This window comes from Thermobia domestica, chromosome 10 (assembly GCF_964235325.1).
Source record: "Thermobia domestica chromosome 10, izTheDome1.hap1.1, whole genome shotgun sequence".
Classification (NCBI taxonomy): Eukaryota; Metazoa; Arthropoda; class Insecta; order Zygentoma; family Lepismatidae; genus Thermobia; species Thermobia domestica.
Genome location: NC_137463.1, coordinates 174,606,049 through 174,631,070, shown reverse-complemented (window position 1 = coordinate 174,631,070; position 25,022 = coordinate 174,606,049). Strand labels below are relative to the sequence as shown.

General features: G+C 34.1%; 1 protein-coding gene across 4 annotated transcripts in view; it reads left to right on the top strand.

Moving 5' to 3' along the window:
• MICU1 (Mitochondrial calcium uptake 1) overlaps positions 1-25,022 on the top strand; it is a 416,685-nt gene that overhangs the window by 142,426 nt on the left and 249,237 nt on the right. For all 4 annotated transcript variants that reach the window (XM_081728782.1, XM_081728781.1, XM_081728780.1 and 1 more), the window contains exon 6: positions 18,057-18,171. In XM_081728782.1, the coding sequence (XP_081584908.1) occupies positions 18,057-18,171 (115 nt within the window). The remainder of the gene's footprint in view (positions 1-18,056; positions 18,172-25,022) is intronic.

The following is a 25,022-nucleotide window of genomic DNA, read 5'->3' as shown; positions in this document are numbered from 1 at the left end:
ATAATACTGTAGATTCAAAAGATGTAAAAGATTGTAAGAATAAAAGAAGTGCTTTAAAAAAGTGACTGGAGCCAAAATGGATAAGGAAAGAAAGAAAAGAAATAATAATGAATTAGACTGTGAAGTTATGATGTACGAATTGTAGAATGAGGCAAATAATATATACTCAAAAGGATAAAAAATAAAAATTAAATGTCAACAAGTTAATAGTACAATGTTTCGTGATACTGGGGTGGTAGAGAAGTTAATATACGAATTTTTTATAGTTTTATCCACCACCTTTTATTACAAACACTATAATATAGATATACTAAAATGTTTAAGTTCAAGACAGAGTTGTTAATAAAAGCGTCTGGAGACGCAGCTAGTTTCTGATTTCTTTCTTCTCTATATGTATGGTTCAGATTTATTAGCTCGCTCCACGGCCAGTGTAGCCCATCAGAGCAAAGGGTTTTGTGCTGGAATACTCCACGGCCCAGTGCAGCCTACCAGAGTAAAGGTTTTGTATAGGATTACTCCACGGCCCAGCCAGTCGACCAGAGCAATATTTTAGGTTAGAAATACTCCACGGCCTAGTGCAGCCGACCAGAGTAGAAGTTGGGTTTGATTCAATCCCAGAGCAGACTGACATTGATGCGCTTGCTGTTCCTCCTTTTAAGGGCGATCTTCGGGTCCCTCGTTGAATCTTCGGCACTGACGCTAGTGTATGTGGCGTCTTCTTTCTTGGGTAACATGTGACAAGAAATGAAGTGTAGTCTGCTTTTGATGACATGTAGCACGTGGATAGCAGGCGTCACATGGCTGAGCACATTACACTATGAAAGTGTCATAGTGAAAGTAGTAACAATTTTTCTTCAACTAATTTTTAATTTATTAAGAAACGTTCTACATCGCATCTGCTGAGTATTATTCTAAATAAAATCATCTTTCTTTTTTCCATGATTATGCTCCAAGGCTAAGGGAGACAGTGTTGATAATAATGAACGAAAAAAGTGCAAGGAAGCAAAAGAACCCCGAGAAATCCCATGTGCTATATGTTTGTCCATCGCAGAAAAAATCACAGTTTTATTACACTCATTTTTCCCACTCTCTGATCCTTGGGGTAGAACTCCGTTCAATTGCTCACAGATACTGACTCACTCACGGATTTTTGTGTGCTCTGTATCACTTGATGGCGTAGATCTCGTAACTAGTCCTTTACAAGACCATACATATGACAGGGCTCATAGCGAGTCACTTTTTTAACTGAAAGTTACTTTTTTTCAAGTTGGTCACTAAAAGTTACTTTTTTTCAAATTTGTCACTAAAAGTTACTTTTTTGGGAAATAAAGTGACTTTTTCGTGTGATTTATGTTTTGCATTGGTAGTTTTCTAAGAAAAATATTATGAAAATAAATGGAAAAAGGCAGAAATTTGTTATTTATTACTCTTCTGAAACCTTGAGTACTTGCTGTCACATGCGAAACAGTCAGCTTTATTCTCACTTCATCTTTTATTCTTTCTTAAACACAGTGGATAAGTGATGGATACTTAAGGTCTCAAGGTGGGGTTGAGAACCCTTCTGTGTCTACTCTTCCTTCTATCATAATAGTCTTTTAGTTTTCTCTCGTAATAGTTAACGCTCCGCTCAACGTTGTGTGTGTGTGTGTGTTTGTGTGTTCGTCTTGTGTTATGCTTCTTGTATGTTCTTAAGAGTAGGTGATGAATTTGAATATTTCATGGCTTTGAGAACTCTCAATGCTAAGTTAAATATAATGTCTGGGATGAAGAAATTCGGAAATAGGCCAGAACTGGTTCCACTTACTCAGAAACTTCTTACATCTGCTAAGCAGACTTACCGTAACTACAAAGCATACTTAAAAAACCTAACAAGGGACATCACCCAATTGTCCGGCTCCGATTTCAATGAAATTTTTGTTGCTGATAGAGGACATGTATTCATTACTTGTGATGACAGAAATTTTTGCCATGGTGCATGTTTTCTATTTTTTAATAATTTTTAAAAGTTGTGATGTGGTTAATAGAGATTACTGCAGATGTCCCTTACTACCCTTTGTAAACGGAGTGTTAATGAAAGTACAACCATGTAGATACATATAGGGTCCAGGGGAAAGTCGTATGGTACGTATGGCCTTGACGGCAGCCATCTTGAAATCCGCCATTTTGAATTAAGGTCAAGTTTTTAAAATGGGAATAGGGTAATATGATACATAATTTCGAGCTAGAATTTAATCAGGAAGACAATGGTGAAGTTAGTTTTAAGATGCGCGCATTTGGTGAAAAGTTACAGGCATATTAATTGTTTATACTTACTATGTGCGTAAGTCCCTTAGCTCCGCTTCTAACCCGCGTATTAATGATAATAAGTGGATAAAGGTTTCGGTAATACATATTATGCCTAGAGGGAAGTGATACGATAAGGGTATCATCAACGGCAGCCATTTTGAAATCCACCATTTTGAATTAAAGTGAAGTTTTGAAAACTGAAAACCATAGCATGTGGCACCACATTTTAATAGTAATTTTTCCCCAAAAGGCAAGTATGCTTATTTTTGTTCTATAATTAATCAATATGAATTTATGACTCTTCTAATATGCACGAAACGTCCATTATTCGATCTTTCAAATTGGCAACACTCCTAATTTTCATCGCATGTTTTAAGATTCCAACTGACACTTTGCAATTGTTTCTATGGCTCATGTTTTCTAAATTTATTACATTTTTTTAAGAGTTGCGATTTGTCAGTTCATAATAGTGTTGGGATAAGCATCCAGCAATCTTACACTAATTTCTTATAGTTTCATTTGTATTTCTTTATATCACATAGGTCCATAACTACCTCATGTACTCTGGGTTAAAATAAATAATTACACTGCCTATGAAATTAATAATTACATGGCAAGTCTTCAAACTTCAGAAAGATTGCTGGATGTTTATCCCAACACTATTTATGAACTGACAAATCGCAACTCTTAAAAAAATGTAATAAATTTAGAAAACATGAGCCATGGAAACAATTGCAAAGTGCCAGTTGGAACCTTAAAACATGCGATGAAAATTAGGAGTGTTGCCAATTTGAAAGATCGAATAATGGATGTTTCGCGCACATTAGAAGAGTCTTAAATTGATATTGATTAACTATAGAACAAAAATAAGCATACCATTGGCTTTTGGGGAAAATTTACTATTAAAATTTGGTGCCACATGCTATGGTTTTCAGTTTTCAAAACTTCACTTTAATTCAAAATGGTGGATTTCAAAATGGCTGCCGTCAATGATACTCTTATCGTATCACTTCCCTCTAGGCATAATATGTATTACCGAAACTTTTATCCACTTATTATCATTAATACACGGATTAGAAGCAGAGGCAAGGGACTTACGCACATAGTAAGTCTAAACAATTGATATGCCTGTAACTTTTCACCAAATGCGCGCATCTTAAAACTAACTTCACCATTGTCTTTCTGATTAAATTCTAGTCCGAAATTATGTATCATATTACCCTATTCCTATTTTAAAAACTTGACCTTAATTCAAAATGGCGGATTTCAAGATGGCTGCCGTCAAGGCTATACGTACCATACGACTTTCCCCTAGACCCTATACGTATCTACATGGTTGTTCTTTCATTAACACTCCGTTTACAAAGGGTAGTAAGGAACATCTGCAGTAATCTCTATTAACCACATCACAACCTTTAAAAATTATTAAAAAATAGAAAACTTGCACCATGGCAAAAATTTCTGTCATCACAAGTAATGAATACATGTCCTCTATCAGCAATAAAAATTTCATTGAAATCGGAGCCGGACAATTGGGTGATGTCCCTTGTAAGAAAGGAGGAAGCTCAAAAAGAAGTAAAGAAGAAAAGATGAAAAAAAAAACAAAGAGAGAGGTGATGGAGAAATTGACGAAGGAAAAAAGAGGCATGATGAGATTTTGGTCACTTTTTGGTCACTTTTTCGTGTGCTTTTGGTCACTTTTCAACTATTTACAAGAGACCAGACCACTATGAGCCCTGATATGATAATCGGAATGTACAGGATAAAGGTTGTAATTTGAAGGCAGAATTTCTTACTTTATTTTCCCAAGTTCATCGCTGGGTGAATTGAACAGTGTATGGCATGCATTCTCTTGTTGAATGATAATTTTCTTCCCAGGGCGTTTATCCCAGAATGTAAGACGAAGCTTGTGAAGCATTTGCACATAACGGCGAGCTTAGGTTTCTATTAGGCTCAAGGAATTAAACCAAAATTCTTTACAGAAGATGGTACCAATCTTCGCCAGCAGACCGTACTACGGAGAGACGTATAACGAAAGCACCTTTGTCAAAAAAATTATGGGTGCAAGTTTTCCTAAAAACACTTCTATGAAATTTGAGAGGGGTGGCTTGGCCTGTGGTACGTGTCCTACATCCCTGGGAGAGGTACATGTTCTACCTCTTAGGAGTCAAAATACATATCATTTTTTGGTAAGAATATACGACCTCACACTGGTTGAAATCATCTATTGCCTAAACACGTACATCTGCTCAGGGTAACGGGTCTTGGAGCTGTGTGTCATCTTAGATCATACTTTATTATCTAACCTCTTAAGATTATCTTCTTATCTTTTTTATGGAAGTCCTCTATGTATCCTCATAACTTAACCTCAAGCTAATTTCCTAGGATTTAAGAACGAGAATGTACTGATAATAAAGGATCCCTCTGGACCTAACTTAAAGTTGGCTTTTGACTGTACTTCTTGAGGTAATCGAACTTGATGTGGAATACACTTATTGATCGAAATTTTGGGAAGGAATTACATAGTCGATCAGACCTTACAGCGCAGGACGTTATATTTTAGGACCTCAAAATGTTGGTTACGATCGTGAACAAGAGTATTCGAGAAAGAGGGTTCGCGTTCTCCTTGGTTCGAACTAGTTTCTGAAGCCAAAGGACGTAGCGGGAGTCAAAAGTTTTGGAGAGTACATTTGTTGGGGATATACGTGTAATTTTTAATGGCTTTCAACTTTTAGTTTAATTTGGGAATCCTCTTTGTTCTATAGGACGTTGTGTTTTCATACAATTGTTGTTTAAGGAGTGTAATAAACGTTTATTTCAACTAGGATAAAGATAACATGCCACTCTTTACGTCAGTTGCTATGAACGAAGTGAAGAAGATACGTTGCAGCATTTTGCTGACGTTTTAAATTCTTTCTTCACTCATCACTTCTTTCCACCTCTGCCTTTAAACCTTTCTTTTCTCTTGTTTTTCTCTGAACAGGATTACAATTAATCAGAAATGTTGGTAATACATGTATTAATTTGGAACAAACTAAGAGGAAATGGTATTCTCACAGTAATGCTTCCATGATGTAACTGAGTTTCACAGTTGATACTTATCGTTTGTCAATAACTCACTAATGTTTGGGAAGGTGATCGGTTTCTGTTTAATTCTTATGCCATAATGTGATTGTCTGCTTTCTTTAATAAGCTGCGCCTACCTAATGAGGTAGCACGTTAGTCAATAATGCAATTCATTTTTCAAAACTTGTGACTTTGAATGTCTTTTCTTTGACTGAGTTAAGGGCGTTTCTTGACTTACCTTATTCAGTGGTGCCATACTTTCAAAACGAATTAAAGTTTATTTCAATGAGGTAATTCTTTTAACTGCTCCGATTAGAAATTTTCTTTCAATAACATATTGATTTTTCAATTTATTGTTTGTGAGGTCTTTTCACATTTTCTCTTGAAAAAAATGTGCTTCCTGAAATTTCTGAATCCAAATATTTCTTCTTGTAGGTGTTTGCTTTTCTAATGAAATCAAAAATTGCTTTTGCTGTCGCACTTGTAATAAAAATATTTCCGTTTTAAAACACGACATATCGTTTAAACGATCGTTCATGTGCCGCGAGTCAAAGTTCAGTCATACAGATCATGCAGTGCAAGCTACAGTTATAGCATCACCTAACGCAGGGCCACTTCGACAGACGTTTAGAGTTCTGTCAGTAGGTCGTGGAACTATGCGAGGTTATTAAAGTTTCCACATGAATACGGTCTCCACATGAGGTGTTCTTCAGTGACGAGGTACTTTTATTTCTGAATAGCTAGAAAAGCACAGAATCATCGGTATTGATCAGATGAGGACTCACACTGAACTTATTCGTATTCGTATAAATGAATAGAAACTGATGCTCTGGCATGGAATACGGAGTACATGCATTGTAAGTTCCATATTCATTGAAAGCACATTGAATAGTGAGTGATATGGGAACCTGTTATACGAAAAAGTATTTCCATTACTTCTGAATCTCAAGAGCATGTTCGCAACATATTTTAGCACAGTGCGGCTCAGCAATATGAGCCGTAGGTCCGAAGATGATTGGATCATTTCCCTCTCTCTGGACCACATACGTGAGTCAGTGGAGTTGCAATCGTGATATTCGCACTTCACGCTGCTGGACTTTCACTTTTGGGGACTCTTAAAAACCATCGTGTACCAAATCAATTAACAGCATCTGTGAACTGCAGAGCATAACACACGCCTGCACCAGCGAGGATTCTGATGTGCTCAGTAGGGTGCACGAGAACGTAAAAGCGCCTTGCAGTATGTATTGAGTGAGCTTGATACCACGTTGAGCACATATTGTAACCGCTGATCTCTCATATTGAAATATGATTTATTCTTATAGCAATAAAGTTAGGTAAAAACCGATGTTGGATTCATGTTTTGGTGACTTTGCAGCCTGAAACGACATCATATGATTCCATTGCTATTTTAAAGTTCTAGTTGGATTCAAGATGGTTGTTAGACCCTCAATTGCCATAAATGAGATTTCATCCAATCCCTGCAATTATTTTCAACTTACAAGAGTGCATTTAGACTTTTTAATCAACCTATATATACATGACGTAAAATTGGAACAAAAAAATTTTGAGACAGGAATCAAAAACGAACTACTTACGAGGAAATATTGGAAACATTTATCCCCTTTTTAAAGGTACAATTGTGAGTATTTTCGGTAAACGCTACATCAGGTAGAGTGGAAAGAAAGTAAAAGGATCAGCGACACTCACCTAGACTCATGACAACTTGGTTCTATAATTTTCTTTTCCCTTTAGTTCCTATAGAGGATATTCGATGAAACATTTAGCGAAAGTGCTTTGAATGTACCGTTTTCAATGTGTGCAGTTACATATACACCTAGACCGATTAGTGAATTACGACAACTAAATTCTATTCAGTAGTCGTTAAAGATAGCAGGGAACTACTTAAGATGTCGGTAGTTGTCTGCTAGTATGTCCAAACAAGCTATGCATAATGCTGTCCTGAATACTGAGATAAACGAGGGGGTTGTTTTTGAAAGATTGACCGTTCCATAGCTTCTTATGGGTGCTTAATAGGGTGGAGATCCGAAAAGTTTGGGGGAGAGGAATACGAAAGATGTAGAAAGTAAAATATACTTTAAAAAGGTGTCTTGTCGATATTTGCATCGTACAAAATTTCAGAGTTTTTTTTTTTTTTACGTATTATATTAAAGGTTACAAGAACATTCAAAGTAAACAGTGCAGCCTCTACTTGTATATATATATATGTATATATATATCGTTGACGTGATATCTCTAATATTTCATTCACAATAATACATATGTAATGTCTTCAATGATAATACATGCTATAATGACAGAACTATCACTAGTGCTTAGTAGGGAAGTACATTGCTGGGTGTTAAACATGCAACACAAAGATAGGGAAGAGGCATCAATTCCGAATGTAGCAGACAAATAACTTAAGATACAATTGTGAGATAATTATATTTGCTCCTCTATACGATGTATGATGTCCCGCTGCAGTCTAGCAGAAACTCTAAGAGTCAGTAGCGCGTGATTCCACCGTAGGAGTTGTCAGAACAGCTGCCAGGACGAGGCATATAGAGGATGAAATCTTGGATGTTGTAGGATATGGCAGCCATGTATCTACAAAACATTACCAAAGCACTTCAACCTTAACAGAGAGATCTCTGGTGCGAAACATTTTGTAGTTATGGATCAGACATGTTTAGTCGGTGAGAAATCATGTAAACGTGATGACCAAGGAAGCAGTGGAACATCATATCCATCCAGAAAATGTAGGATGTTATGTGAGAGATGTAGTCGCATGTTATCCTTTTGGAAGTAACTGCAAGCAGGATCTCCGGATCACAATTGGGTTCAACACCCCCATTAATGTATTGTTTAGTAGTTAAGGACTCGTCAGTAGACGCAAGTGGGCATGGAATACAATGGCACTCCATACAAAAAGCTTTGTGCCATACCGGTGTGGCAATTCAGAAGGCAGATGTCGCTCGCGGCCATCATAATCTTCAAGCAGAAACTGGAATCTTCCAAGAAAAATATGTGTCATTTAATTCTCCATGTTCAACATTCGCCTCCATACACAACATTCGCGGCACAAGCTTTTATTTTTTAATCAAAGAAAGCCCGAGAAGTGAGAGCATCGCAAATATATCCCTCTCCGTTAAACGAAGCAGAAGTCTTCGTCGGAATACCAGTCACAACTTCGCAATCCCAAATTGAAGCACCAGTTTTAGGGATTTGGTGTCCGATCCATCTTAGTTATGCGTAATATATATCCTTTCAGTCCATAGTATGACGTGATCGTTGAGATCGTGGACGTCGTTTTGTAATGTCTACGTGAAACCATCGATTTCATCACTGTAACTGCATTCCGTTCAAAACGGACACCAATGTCACGGAAGGGCCAGTAACGATAGGCCAAAGTCGGAAATCTTCAGAAATTGCTGCTACATTTGCCGATGAGGCATCACGTCACGCTAACATTCGGCCACTACTGAATTGTAGCATAATGGCCTGCCTGCGTCCTGTTGCGTGGCCGTTCCACGTATTGCATCGTAGAGCCACACTTTTAATCGTTTTACTGTCCTTCAATTCTGTACATATTCTGAAAATGTTGGTTTTCAATTCGATGCCTCTTTCTGTGTGATCCAGTTTTAATATCCAGAAATGTATTATTATTTCAGGACATACAAGCATGCAGAATGTTCGTATAAACTGTCAGAACTAAATATTCAGTTTTTTCAGTTTTATGTCCCACGCTTATGCCGGTTAGGCTAAAGGAGACGGTGATGATGAGAAATGAATGAAATGGTGGAGTGAAGAAAGTGGGAGGAAACGGGAGAACCTCGAGAAAACCTACGAGCATGGTGTTTGTTCATCACAAAGTTTACACGGCGCGAGCTGGGATCGAACCAGGGACCCCAAGCACGGGAGGTGAACGCTCTACCACTGAGCCACCGCGCCCCCAACTAAATATTCAAATGTGCTTTATTCGTTGAAACTATAAAACAACTTTCTTTTTCATTTTATTATTATTATTATTATTATTATTATTATTATTATTATTATTATTATTATTATTATTATACTTCCAAATTATGTTATGTATAAGTGCCGGAAGTCGTACAGAACGTCTTTGTCCGTCCCTCCGTCCATCTGTCGACAGGTATCAGAGCAAAAATGGAAAGAGATAGTATGTTTTTCGTAAACGATTCAGCGTCCCAAGAGTAGATTCCATCTTCTCCGTTCACTCTCTGTTCAACCCTGGAAATGGTTCAAATTAGTCATTTTCGGTTTCAACGTTTATCGCTATAGAATGAAACGGTAACATTGCGAGAAGCAGTTTTTTGCAAATAATTAATCGTCTCAATGCAACGTACCATGACTATCCTGAACACTACCAAAACCGGAAGTGGTGCAAGTATTCAATACTGATTTCCACAGAGCAAAAACTGTAGGAAATATCGAAATACAGTTTATTTTGCAAATGATTCAGTGTCAAAAAATATGTACTGTCTTTTCCGTTAATCCTCTATTCAAAGCGGAAGTGGTTCAGATTAGCCATTTCCAGTTTCAGTTATCGCCATAGAACAAAAATGGCAATACATAGCAACAAGAGGTTTTTTTTACAATTGATTTAGTGTCTCAAGAGAGATTGTCGTCTAAACCCATAACAACCTATCAAAACTGGAAGGGGTTAAAATTTATTACGTCCGGTTTCAATATTGGTTTTCATAGAGGAAAAAAAACCGAGATGCTATTTTTACAGTTGATTGAGCGTTCCACATATAGGTTTCATCTCCTCCGTTAACATTCTATTCGAAGTTGATGTGATTTAAGTTAGCCATTTCCGGCTTCAATACTCATTTCTCCACAGCAAAAACGATAAGATATATCGACATGCATTGTTTTGCAATTGATTCAGCATTCCAAGAATAGGTTTCGTCTCCTCTGTTAACCCTCTGTTCAAACCGGAAGTTGTTCAAATTAATTATTTCCGGTTTGAACACATCGAGAACAAAAATAGTAATAAATAGCGACAAGCAGTTTTCTCCAATCGATTCAATGTCTCAAGAAAGCAGATCGTCAAAACTTGCAACACTTTACTATACCCAGAAGTGGTTGAAATTTTCTGCTACTTACGGTTTCAATATTGATATTGGTAGAGCAAAAATGATAAAGAGATGTTGAGATTCAGTTTTCTTCAATTGATTCAGCATCCCAAGAATAAATTTCATCTCCTGCCTTAACCCTCTATTCAAACCGTAGGTGTTTCAAATTAACCATTTCCGGTTTCAGCATTTATCACTGTAAGATAAAAAAATAATAATAGATAACAACAAGCGGTTTCCTGCAATAGATTCAGTGTTTCAAGACAGCGTATCGTAAAATCCTACAATACTTTACCAAAACCGGGAGTGGTTGAAATTACTATTACTTCTTGTTTAATTACTAATTCCGTAGAGTAAAACGGTAAGAAATATCGAAGTGGAGGTTTTTGCAATCGATTCGTCTTTCCAATTGTAGGTTCTATCTCCTCCTTTCTATTGAATCCGAAAGTGCTACTATTTCTGGTTTTACCATTTATCCCCATAGAATAGAAATGATAATAGATGGCGTCAAGTGGGTTTTTGCAACTGATTCGGAGACTCAAAAGAGTGTATACCATCAAAACTCGCAGCACTCGACCCAAACCAGAAGTAGTTGAAATGTACTACTACTTCCGGTCTCAATGCTGATTTCCACGAGTAATGGTATTGAAAGTAAAGACTTACGACGTGGATTCAGCGTTCGAGAAACAGTTTCTATCATTCATCTTATTAGACTTCCAAACTATGCAATGGTAAGTGTCGGAAGTCTTATAGAACGGCTCTGTCTGTCCAGAGAAAAAAGTAAAAAAGATAGTTTTTTTTTTTTTTTTTCAATCGATTGAATGCCCCAAGATTCCATCTTCTCCGTTAACACTCTATTCAAAGCGAAAGTGGTTGAAATTAACCATTTCCAGTTCCAACGCTTATTGCGATAGAACAAAAATGGTAATGGATAGCGACAAGCTGTTTTCTACAATCGATTCATTGTCTAAATAAAAGAGAGTCACAACCAACAACACTGTCGAAATCGAAAGTGGCTTAAATTAACTAACACTACCGATTTCAATACTGATTTTCATAGAGCAAACCGGTACAAGATGTCGAGATGCGGAGTTCGTTCACCGTCCCAAAAATAAGTTCCATATCCTCCATTAATCCTCTATGCAAACCAAAAGTGGTTCAAATTAACCATTTCTGGTTTCAAAATTTATCACCATAGAACAGAAAAGGTATTAGATAGCGAGTTTTTTTTTTTTTTTCAAACTGTTCAGCGTGTCAAGGGAACCTATTTTCACTATTTCGAACACTATACGAAAAACCAGAAATGGTTCAGAGTAAATATTTCGGTTTCAATGCTGATTTCTATCTAGCAAAAACGATAAGAGATATCGAGATGAAGTTTTCTGCAGTCGATTCATTGTCGCAAGAATAAGGTCTGTCTTCTTTATCAAGCCTCTATTCAAACCAAAAGTGGTTCAAATTAGCCATTCCTGGTTTCAACACCAATCACCATAGATCAAAAATGGTATTAGGAGCAACTGTTTTTCTGCAATAGATCCAGTGTCTCAAGAGAGCATATCATCAATACCCGCAACATTCCACCAACATCGGAAGAGATTAAATTTACTACTTCGTCCGGTTTCAATACTGGTTTCCACATAACAAATATTATAAGAGATATTGAGATGTGAGTTCTGCAATGGATTCATTGTGCCAAGAATAAGTTTTATCTTTTCATTAAACCTTTATTCAAACCGGAACTGGTTCAAGATAGCCATTCCTAGTTTCAACACTCGTCGCCATAGATGAAAAAATGGTAATAGCGGCTAGCGGTTTCCTGCAATAGATTTAGTGTCTTAAGAGAGCATATTGTCACAACCCGCTATACTCCACCAAAACCGGAAATGGTTGAAATTTACTACTACTCCCTGTTTCAATACTGATTTTTGTAGAGTGAAAACAGTAAGAGATATGGAGATGCAGTTTCTGGCAATATATTCAACTTCTTAAGAGCAGGTTATGCTTCCTCCCTTAACCACCTCTTGAATGCGGAAGTGGTTAAAATTAACGATTTTTGGTTTCAAACTTTATAGCCATAGAACAAAACAGTAAGACAGAGCGAGTAACGGCTTTTTAATATGGATTTAACCTGCAAGGAACAGGTTTTATCTTTGATTTTATTAATCTATTGCGAAAGTAGTTATAGATGTACTACTTCAAGTTTATGAGTATTCTCATAGATTGGAAGTCTACCGTAGTTTCAAACAATAATACGAAACTCACTTTATTATTATTATTATTATTATTATTATTATTATTATTATTATTATTATTATTATTATTATTATTATTATTATTATTATTATTATTATTATTATCTCAAAAGTGAACTTTTTGAACTAGGAAGTAGTGATTATGGTGATTTTAATATATCTAAATTTGATTGATAGAAATTTTTCAAATGATATAAATTATTCCAAAATAAAGGCCAAAATTTTATTTAATTTCTTAGATGATATGAATTTGAACGTTGATTCTGGGACGTCTGGTCTCGATTTAATTTTGTACAATACATATGTTCAATCTAGTAACTCTGTAGCATCTCTGGTTCCGCCTGATCAGTATCACGATCCTATTGAAATTATCATCTCTAATGCAGGAGATATCAAGTGATAGTTATTTGTTATATCAAAAGGGTGATTATCTTTCTTTATATAAAGAAGTCTAAGGGCTTCCCTGGGCCAATATTTTGCTGAATCAAGATATTGACATTGTTGCTGAAAATATTAATGATATTATATTGAATGCAATTAGGAATAATGTTCCTTTAGTAAACAAATCAATTTCCAAAAATCCGAGATGTATTCTCGTAATTTAATTTATTTGCTCAATAAAAAGAATAATGCTCGTAAGAAGTATAAAAGAACCCAATCTCTTCAAGATTATAATGTATTTTCTAAATATCGTTCTGATTTTAAGAAGCAACTTACTATTGATAAAACTAAATATTGTAGTAAAATTGAGAATAGTTTAAAAAATAATCCTAAAAGATTTTGGAAGTATACGAATAACAAAATAAACGCTAAAGATAGGCATAAGGCAATACTAGTTGACGACGAATTTCTCTCTGATCCTCGATTATTATCTGAAGCTATGGCCAAGCAATTTGTAGCTGTTTATCATAAAGATGAAATTAATGTGAATGACGATAATGATACTTTTATGTCCAGTCAATTTTGTAGTGATCAAATATATTTTTCTACTAAACACGTACTTGATGCTATGAAAACTTTAAATGTTAAAGCTTATGTAGGTTTTGATCAAATTCCGATCTTTATAATTAAAGGTATATCTGAAATAAATGCACCAATTTTGACATCCATTGGAGTTTAGCATCTCATTGCTATCCAAATGTATGGAAAACTGTTGTTGTAATTCCAGTTTCGAAAACTGATGGAAGGTCCGTAACTGATTATAGACCTATCTCTATTCTTGACGTAATACCTAAAATTTTTGATCAACTTATTTACAATTATCTTTATAGTTCCGTCAAACATTGTATTATTTCTGAACAGTATGGTTTTATGAAGGGTAAATCAACTGAACTAAATTTGAATAAATTTTTGACATTAGTTTCTCCTGTTGTTCATAATCGTGGTCAAGTCGATAAAATCTATTTTGACTTTGCTAAAGCTTTTGACAAAATATCTCATTATATTCTTCTTAAGAAACTTGATTCTTTTGAAATTCCTAAATCTTTGATACTTTGGTTCACTTCCTACTTGCTTGATCGTAAATTTGTAGTTAGATATATGGGTTGCAAGTCATCTGTGTATAAGATTTCTTCGGGTGTTCCTCAAGGATCCAATTTGGGTTCACTATTGTTTATATATATGTCAATGACATTGGTAAATATTTGAAGTGTCCTTTTTTTACTCTACGCGGATGATTTGAAGATCTTTTCCAAAATAGTAAGTAATCAGGATCACCTTAGATTACAAGCAGATATTAATTCAGTTTATCAATGGTCTATACAAAATGTACTTCCCTTGAACATGAGCAAAATAAAACTGATATCGTTCTTTAGGAAAACGAATATATCCTATTATTCATACTCAATAAATCAGCATAAAATTCAAGCTATTTCAGTCAACAAAGACCTAGGTGTTATGATGGATTACAAGTTATTATTTGATCATCTTGTTTCTACTATCGTATCTAAAGCTAGAAGGAATCTGGGACTTATCAAATGGGTTGCCAAAGATTTTAAAGACATTGCAACATGTAAAATCTTATATTGCGCTTATGTTCGATCCCATTTGGAATTTGCTAATTTAATTTGGAATCGTAACCTTACTAGTATCACTCAAGTTCTTGAGTCAGTCCAGATTTCTTTCCTGGCTTGGCTAAAATATAAATTCAAATTACATGAGATGACTAATAGGGAGATTCTTGCTAAGCTTGATTTATTAGTTCTTGAAGTTAGGAGAATCTAAGATAAATTAGATTTATTCATGATATAATACATGCTAGAGTGAATTTAATTGAATATTTGTATATTAAAGTTCCTCCGTATAATTCTAGGGTTTACCGATCTATATTATGTAACAATAAATTGGTTGGTTCTCCACTATTTATTAGTGTTGATAATATAAATAAAAATCTCTCAAAATTGATCTATTTGATCTGAATTTTTCTTTTAAAAAACAATATTTAGAATCTTTTACTTAGTAAATATATCAAATTCATCATGGCTTGGTATATTGTCTATTGAATGCTTATTGTCTTTGTTTTATGTACCGTGTTATATCTATTTATGTGTATTCTTATATATTTTCTTTGTGATTTGTTCAGTTTTATTATTTTCATTATATTTTACTTCTCAATAATACATCATGGTCGATTCAATAGCTATTTAACTGAGGTTATGTTGTAACTTTACTTTACAATTTAGCTTGTATCAAGCTCATATGCTAATCTTTTATATTGTATTTGGTCGAGATGATTTGATGTATTTTTAATTTACTTATTTTGTTTTATTTGTATTTCCTTTGTAAACTTTCATTGTATATTATTGTACATTATAACCATTTTGGCCTCGGCTGTGGTCTTTACTATCAATAAATTCAAATTATTATTATTATTATTATTATTATTATTATTATTATTATTATTATTATTATTATTATTATTATTATTATTTATAGAAGCAGTTTATCAGATACTTTTGTTTTAAAACTAGATATGATTTTATCCCTAAGTTATGAACAATAGGCAATATTTTTAAAACTTAAGTTATTGAAAAACAGATGCATATTAAATTATCAGACATTAGAGCAAAACTTTGAAAATAATAAATTGTCCAGCACTTACTTAGTCCAGAATATTTTATTGAAAGTTCCTAGTGTTAGAACAAGACAAGGTATGACATACATTAATATGTATAGTAGGTCTATTTTAAGTAGTACACTATGAAACTATAACGAGAAAAAAGCTCGAGAAAATTAATAGAACAAATAATAATAATAATTGTGTTCTCATGTATTTCAATAAATAACAGCATATGAGATTTCAAGTTGTAAGTTTTGAGTTTGATTCAAAAATATAGTAAGTAAACGAGCATTGTATTGAAGTAATATCGAAAGTATAGTTTTTATAATACCATTGAATACCAGCAAAAGTATAGTTTTTCCAATATCGAAAAGAGTGTAATTGGTTGTGGAATATTTTTTTTTTCAATGAATCATTATGGTTTTCGAAGTGATTGAAATACTTCAAATGCAATATATAAACATGTCAGAATTTATGATTTATTAGTAAAAACCTGAATAATTGTTAATAAAGTATGTTTAAACCAAGCTAAAGCCTTTGACACAATTTTCTGGTTAAAAAAAAAATTATAAAAGCTTTAGCTAGGTCTAAAAATACTTTAATTACACAATATTACACAAAATTCTGCCATACAAACTGAAGAAATGTGGAGTACGAGAAACAGCGTTATCTTGGTTTGGCAGCTATTTAAATGACAGAAAACAGGTTGTCCAAATTGAAAACGTTGGAAGTAAACTTAGCATTTGTTGTATAAAGTATAGCATTCCACAAGGGAGAATCCTAGACCAGTTGTATTTTTAATATGGTATATTAATGATTTATATAACCTAGGAATAAATAGACATATACGCGTGTACACTCTTTCGCTGAAGATAGTTCTCTTACTGTAGCTGGCAAGACATGAGGTAAACATTGTTAAAAGCTGAGTTAGAGCTGAGAAAATAAGATTATGGAATAATAATAATAATAATATGTTAATGCTAAATGCTGATGAACATAGGTATTTGATATGCTCATCTACATCTTGCCAACAAATCATTAAAATTACGTAAGTGTGAAAGTAATTCAGGGTGTCTTATTTTCTGAATAAAATATAAAATATTTAGGAATAAACATCGAAAGATATTACTATGTTAAATACTTCACTAAAGATTTAAAAAATCATATAAATTTGTCCAATTGAGAAATGTTGTTGAATTAGAAATATTGCATATGTTGTACCATGCTCTTGTACAACCAATATTAAAATTATAGTAGATTATGTTGAGACACTGATTACTTTACACACTTAAAACCAATAATTACATGACGAAACAATATTTTAAGAATTTGCCTTAAGAAATGACTAAGTAAAAGAGTAAATCTAGAAGCTATACATTAAAAGTTTTCAGTTTTCTCTGTGAAAGGAAATGTACATGAAAACTGTTTTAATTTGAAGATGAATATTTAAATGAAAAGCAATTGACCTTATATGTGAAAATAAAAGTGTCACACAATAGCATCTAATCAAAGTGAGAACAATTAAATCTATAACAATATCAGACTTATTATGTAGGTACAAAAATGTATAATAAATTACATATGCAGATAAAAGAAGAGAATGATATTAAAAAAAAAAAAATCGTTCGTTTAATTTTAAAACGGACAGAAAATACGACAAATGCACAAATTGAAGGAACATTACAAAAGTGAGGTCCAGCCTAAATTAGTGTAATAGACAGTTGACTCACAGAAACTAGCTCATACACAAGCATCGCTTATGTGAGTCTCCACATCATACAGGAAACTAATTGTAATTAGTGTATGGTGGTTTATATTTGGAATCCGAAACTCTTATTTTCCTTGGAATATCAGGTGTTAGTATGGACTACGTCGAATTTCTACTTCCTTGAGATAAGGATAATGTGAATAGAGGGAAATTTGGACTTAGGCAATTATAAAAAAATATTTTTGTATTAAACTGTAGTTCATGTATTATTAATGTGAGGTCTTGTATTAAACTGAAAGTTATTATCCTAAGTTACCTTAATTATGATTCAGTCTTACTGACAAGTGTTAAAAATCAGTGATTTCACGTTGCTAAGAATTTAGCTAATAGCTAATTCGTTATACTTTTTCCTGAATAATGATTTGTCTTAATGCAATTAGAATCGTACTTTTGAAAGTCTTGAAAATTTCTCCTTCGCTGATACTCACGTTTTGTATGTGAAATGTAGTATTGCTTTGTATGTAATGTTTGAAATCCTTGTATTTGCAGCCACAACATAAATAACGAAACAAATTATTTTTTAGCTTGTACACATGAAGCTTGAGCTTGCGTTAGATGAGGATAGCATCTTCTACAAGCTAGGAAGCTCTGGACTGATTACCTTCTCGGATTACATCTTTCTTCTCACTGTATTGTCGAGTAAGTACTAATTTTATTCTTTCCTTTATATGTGGTTTTTGTGTAAGCGTATGCTTTTTAAAGTTACGAATTGCTGCAAAATAAGAATGCCAGGAAGTTTCTTCTTCCTTTTCTTCTTTGAGGCTTAGTGAGCACGTAATATTTATACGTGAAAAATTTCGTTTAATTTTCATACTGGATCCCAAATGAACAGTGAAATCGGTTTCTAAAATTGAAAATAAAGGAGAGATTATCGTTAAGAGGCCTGAACTGGGAAGTTCACATGCATTACATATCTCCATTGACCTCTCCGTCTTGATATGAGAATAACATTTATAATGCCATTTACTTTAATAATTGTAATTTTTACCTTTATTTCTCTTTCTTTCATCCTACCTCATTTTCTCTTATACGCCGCTATGGCAGATTATATTTATTGCACCACTCATGATGCAAACTTTACTGCGGCGAGCTCTCACTTCGATTTGATCGTTATATTTTTATTTGAAAAAACTTTTACAGGGTTTACTCATATTTTTTCGTGCTTTATCAATCTTAATTTCTTTCTGTATCTTTTTTGTTATGGGCCTAATCTTAAAGTTCTGAGACAGATTTAATATTATGGCTTACGTAAATGTGTAATTCCAGTTGCTAAGTGCAAGTAACTGGAAATCTTGTAACTCGTCTTTCTTGATGGATGTGCGCGTCGACGTCGAAAAGCACTGTTTGATTTGTGCTGTGAGAATTATGCACGTCAAATTTAAACATACAATTAACACTAAATTCTATGTTAACGTAGGAAAGACAGAAAAACCATTGGAGTTTCTGCGTGATTCGTATGGCACTGAAGCTTTGTCTCGAATTGGTTGTTTAGTTGACTGGTAGGGTGTAGGTGAAATATGACACAAGATCAGGCTGGTTTTCATGAAACGGTGATAACATATAATACTTTTCAGAATTCTGACACCGATTTTGCAGAACGACTTTGGTAAGTGAAAAATCCAAATCTAATCTTACATTTCTCATTGAAGATCAAAAGGAGGTAAAAACTTTAATTCGTGCTAATTTCCTACACAAGGTACACAACGATTCCCCATTCGTTAACAGTGTAATTATCGAGGATGCATCCTAGTGTTGGCAGCATGACACACGACAAAGCACTAGGCGTTGAAGAACAGGTTCTTCAGCGTCAAAGAAAGGGAAAAGAAAATAACAGCTATCGACAACAAAGGCGAAGAAAATTCTTTTTCGACTTAGAAGTATTGTTTATTGTGAAATTGTTCCGCAATGTAAACAGTGAACCAAGAGAGATTTTCTTCTCTATAAATTGGCGTATGCGCTACTCACTTCGATGTTGTCCCCTGATTTTAAGACATCTGGATGGATTATGTTTCACTACAACTGTTCATACTTTAAGTGCCTCGGATTTTCCCCTACCAATCTCCATGCATCATTTTTAACCTATTCCTCCCCCTTCCTCCAAAAAACTCTAAATAAATAAAACTCCTTTCCTTTAATGTCCTATTCCTGAATACTAAAGGAAAGAGGTTCTATTTATTTATTCAGTATGTATCCTATAGCATCTATCATCAGTGGGTAAGTTGAATTTTGTATTACTCTCACTAGAAACTTGAGGAACGAATGTACTGCTTTCAATATTTTGCCGTTAATATTATAAGTATTTTAATTATATTTTGGTATTTAACTCACTTCATCTGTTGCTTCTATTACGTACACCATTGATTCCGTTTAGATTTAAGCTGTTGGTGGCTATATTTGAGCTACCGATTTTTGTTGGTGGCAAAATAAACCGACAGTTTTTATCGACGCGCGATTCTGTGTTTAGTCTCTACTGGGGTATAGTGGTATATGTCACATTGCAAATGGCAATGGCCTTATTGCAAGGAAGAGGTCTTAAATTTCCGTTAAAAAAATAACTGATATCTGGTTTTTATTTAAATAAACTCTCTATTACACTTACCATAAATTCTTTCTTCCCATTTAGAATATTACTCACAGTGGTTGTAGTGTACATCTCTAGTTTTCTAAGATCGTCTTGGATCTTTTAGTATGCTGTTTATTATTTCATCTTTGGCATTTTCTGGAAGTTTGCTTACAAAGTTAGTCTACATTATAACCTTGCCGGGTTTCTTTTGTTCCTTCATTATATGAAAGTTAACTATGTGTACATGATAATATATCATTACATTTGCTCTAATTAGCTACTTTAGTCAAATGTTAGCACTTTTGTGTGTGTCAGCAATAACTTCCCAAAGTTTAGGAACATGATACTTATTGTACTGTTACGTCAAGACATAATTTAGAGAATACTGTAGTTAGAGCGCGATATTCTTAGTCTATTATTCTATTCTTATTTGTGAGATTTGTGTATATGTTATTTATTATTGCACAGTGTTTCAGATTTAAATTCCTTATCATAAGAACAGGGAGAGAAGATCAAGAGTAACCAACATCCAATTCCGATGCATAAAATTATAATGAAGTAAATTATACTCGAAGAACTATTAATTTTTACTACAGAATAAAAGGATAATTTACAACAATAAAATCATATATCAATTACAAATGTACTTTCGTCATTGCAGAAATGTAATAGTGAAAATGATATACTGTACGTAAAACGCATCATCGAAAGCTATTCTTATTTCTTAAAAGTACGACACTTTATAGTTTAATGTGCTTAATTATTATAATACGTGATTACAATAATTATATGTAGAAAGTGAAATCAAAAACCTCACTAGCTGGGAGCTTTAATCTTTATAAATGCTATATAATTGTAGTAATTTTAGTTTTTGGAGGAGCGACATTATTATTTTCCATTGTTACATATTTTAATAACTTATTAACATTTCATTAGGAGTGTGCAAAAATAGCCGTCTAGCATTGTAATTGAAAATAAATTGCACAGAGCAATTTAACACAGTTGCACAGTGTAAACAATTATGAAGTTCACATATGAGAATCCGCTAACTGCGACGATGCAAACAAGTCTCCTCAAGACGTCTAATTTTTTTTGCTGTTGAAATAATGAACGTTTTTGCACAGAAAACGGAGGCACAGTTTGTGAATGCTGGTCGTACCTTTATGAACGTCACAATAAAATCTTAAAGCAGTACGCCATCGAACACTGGACCGGAAATCAGAACTTGAGATACCCCTAAAATTCCGATTGGCATCAAAGGTCTGTTTCTATAACATTTCACAGAAACCATTTCTTGTCAAACAGTATTGCAAACATAACCTAAAAAAGTCCTCATATCTCAATACCATTCGCTCCAAGCGAATAAATACAAACCTACTGCACACCGCACACTATAAAAAGAAATTGAGAATTTAGTTCTATATACATTTCTGTGTCAAATGTGTTGCGAATGATAGGCCGCTGAAACCCTAATCATCTTAAATAGCCTTGTACAGAGGCCGATCTTTTTTCTTTCCTAGCAAATTGTTGCTTGTCTTCCACCCCTCCACCATCGATTGTGCCTAATGTGTTGGTCAGTGATATGCATAGGTGTCCGTAGGAGTCTTCGCAGGAGGAGGCAAAGTTTGTAGTCGTTTTTTTTAAAAAAAAATCTTAGCTTTTTGGCAAACAAGGCTCAGTTCGAGATAGGGAAAGATAAAGGGCGTGGAAAAGAGTCGCCCAGAAGGTGATGTGTATACTATCCCAGTTTTCGTGGCATAATTTCAGCAGAAAGATAAATGCTTTCATATAACAGATATTTTAACAACAAAATCTGGACACGTAAGGAAAGATGGAAAATACGGAATAATTAAATGTAGAAAAGATTATTCGTGTCCGGAATCTTAATTTAAATTATTGATTCCCATGCCGTTATATACTATTATACTGCATTGCAGTGTCCACGGCAGTAGTCTTCGATGCAGCTGTACCAGGGGTATAATATCCCACTTCTACTGTGTAGAGAGTACCAGTGATACTTACCGTGCAAGTCCAAAATGATGAAAGACATTGTTTAATGAGTCCTAAAGTACAATAATCTACGGAACCAGCATCTGGATTTCTAATGCGAATAACTTGAACGGAATAGCATGGGTACTAGTAGTTACAGCTGCCATTCGTTGGTGGAAAGCCAGCAGTGTTTCGGCCATGTGACTTTGCTCTGGAGTAGTTATACAACGATAGATGTCGTTGCCATATAATGCTGCTGTTTCATCTGTATAAATAAGCACCTTTAATTTTGAGATTTATTTATTTATTTATTTTAATTTTTATTTTTGACCTCGTGAATCGTGAGTTTCCTTCTGTATCAAAGATAGTCGAAAACATTTCTTGCATTGACGCACAAAGTTACTTCACTCTTTTTCATAAACACATCTGTGGATCATGGCCGAACTTTTTCAGATTCACTTAAATAGATTCATGCTCCGTCCATTGTCATAACAAATTTCCAGTGGTTATCAGCTAGGTAGCGCTCGTACAATCTTTTGCCTTTACTTTTTTTCTGCTCCGCGATGTGCCATAGTGTTAACGAATACACACGGATCTTTTAGATAATTTGGAGCCTCAACTTATGAACATAACATGCTGTGGTAATGAATTCTTACGGGCCGCAATATCCCGAATCTTCTTTAGCACAGGTCTTGTAAGTTTAACTGAGTCCTCTTTGGGTGAGATTTCGTTGGTGATGTTGGTTATGGAGGAGACTGCTGTGCATAATGCTTAATTATAACATTAAAAATGGCCCATTTTATCACGAAGCATTGTTCCGTCACTGTTCTACTATACGAGAAATACTAAAGTTCGCAGTAAAAGAGTCATGACTTACCCTTCGTAAAAAAGATTTTGTTCATTATATCTTCATTCTGCTACACAACAGCTGAGAACTGATACGTCCTGAATAATGTTAGTTACGTATAAGTTGCTTATTAGAAGCGTACCATCACTTTAATTTAATTTTAAAAAGAAAGAAAAAAAAGTTTTGAATAGAAATACCTACCTTTGGAAGGGCAAGGAAATGTAACTCTTTGGACCAATACACTTAGTACTGAAATCATACAGATTATTTCGTAAAACGCCTGAGATAACCATAACATATTACATACATGGGAAATAGTCGTAGAGTGTATAGTGTTCTGCTAGGGAAAACTTAGGACAGATATTTGGCTAGACCAAAAAAAAAAAAAAAAAAAAAAAAAAAAAAAAAAAAAAAAAGGCTGAAGGATAATGTAAAACAAGATCTTCGTGAGGCAAGTAAGAAAAACCTAACTGACTGCACAAGATAGAATGTAGGAAAGTTATGTTTTTGCGGCTATTAACCTTCAGGTTTCTTAGGCCATATTGTTGGCTTGTTAACTAACAATTCTATACAACTTAGAAGATTCGTTCTCCTAAATGAGCTATCCTGGTATATTCAGTGAACAGAATATAACTTATTACCTTAACCCTTTCGCTATCGATTTTTTCCGAGTTTCTTAAAAAGAGTTAATATGTGTACATACTGAATAGATAATTTTCGTTCCCTAGGCTATCTTTTCTAGATTACTTAATAGATAATGTTCATCCACTAGGCTATCTTTACTAGAAAAGTAATACTAGAATATTACTTAACAGATAATGAGTTTCTTGATTCTCTAGGCTATATCCTTACTGGAAAATAAATTACGGTATCTATTTAACAAATAATATTTATCCTCTAATTTATCCTCATTAGAAAATAAATATTGTCTACGTAATAGGTAATATTCATCCCTTAGGCTATCTTTACTAGAAAATAAAAAAAAAATATCTACTTAGATAACATTCACCTCCTAAACTGTCTTCATTAGAAAATACGCAAAACTTAGATATAAGAGTCAAAAATACAAGGAATATAAATGGAGTATGTGATCTTAAAAGAAACATGGAAGCAAGTGCCAATGGTATCGTTTCGAAAGCCTATGGGATATATTTGTTCCGGTAGGAGTGAAAGGATTCAACAAAATATGAAATGGCATTTAAATATATGTTTAACAATTGTTAGCGAAAACGGCTGTCAATTTTTAGACACGATAGTAGTTCTTGATTAGGGTAATTTAGGGAGAAAACTCAATGAAGAAATTATGTTGTTGTTGTTGGACTTTCCACGATCATTTTCCATAGACTAAAGATGATTGGAAAGCATGTAACTAACAAGTAATTGTAGAAGCATATCGTGAAAGAAATTTTAAATTTTAGTTCAACGTCTTGCGTTTATGTTAAAGGAATTGAATAGTAAATGCAAACAAATTGTAATAAAACTACTGGCAGACTGATTAAGCAGACGCCAAGTGAACTTGGTGGTGGACAAACACCGTGTGCATGGGTTTCTTCGGGGTTCTTCCCTTTCCTCCCACTTTTTCATTCCACCATTTCATTCATTACTCATCATCACCGTCTCCTGTAGACTAACCGACATAAGCGTGGGACGTAAAACTCAAAAAAGGAAAAAAAAAAAGATGATTAAGCGGAAGCGATGGGAGTACCGAATGAAAGCACTCACATGGTATTTGTCAATTTGCCATAAAACTCAAATTGTAGAAAATCTAGGACAAACTTGCAACCCTGCGATCCAGATGTGAATGCTCAAGTATTGAGCCACTTCTATTTCGTCGATTATGCGTTATATTAAATTTATGTAGATGTTTACTTAATTTCTTATTACATACCATTCATGCAACGCAAACCTAATCAAAAGACGTACAAACTGTAAACGAGTGACAGTATCTCATCATTGATCATATGGAGACACGTAAACAAAAATAGTTTAATGTAAAGGGAAACGAATACAAGTGTGTTACTTGTCAATAGTCTATTTGTTTTCTTGCTTACTTTTTATTGGTTTTCCTCCTTCCATCTCTTTTGTCATGTC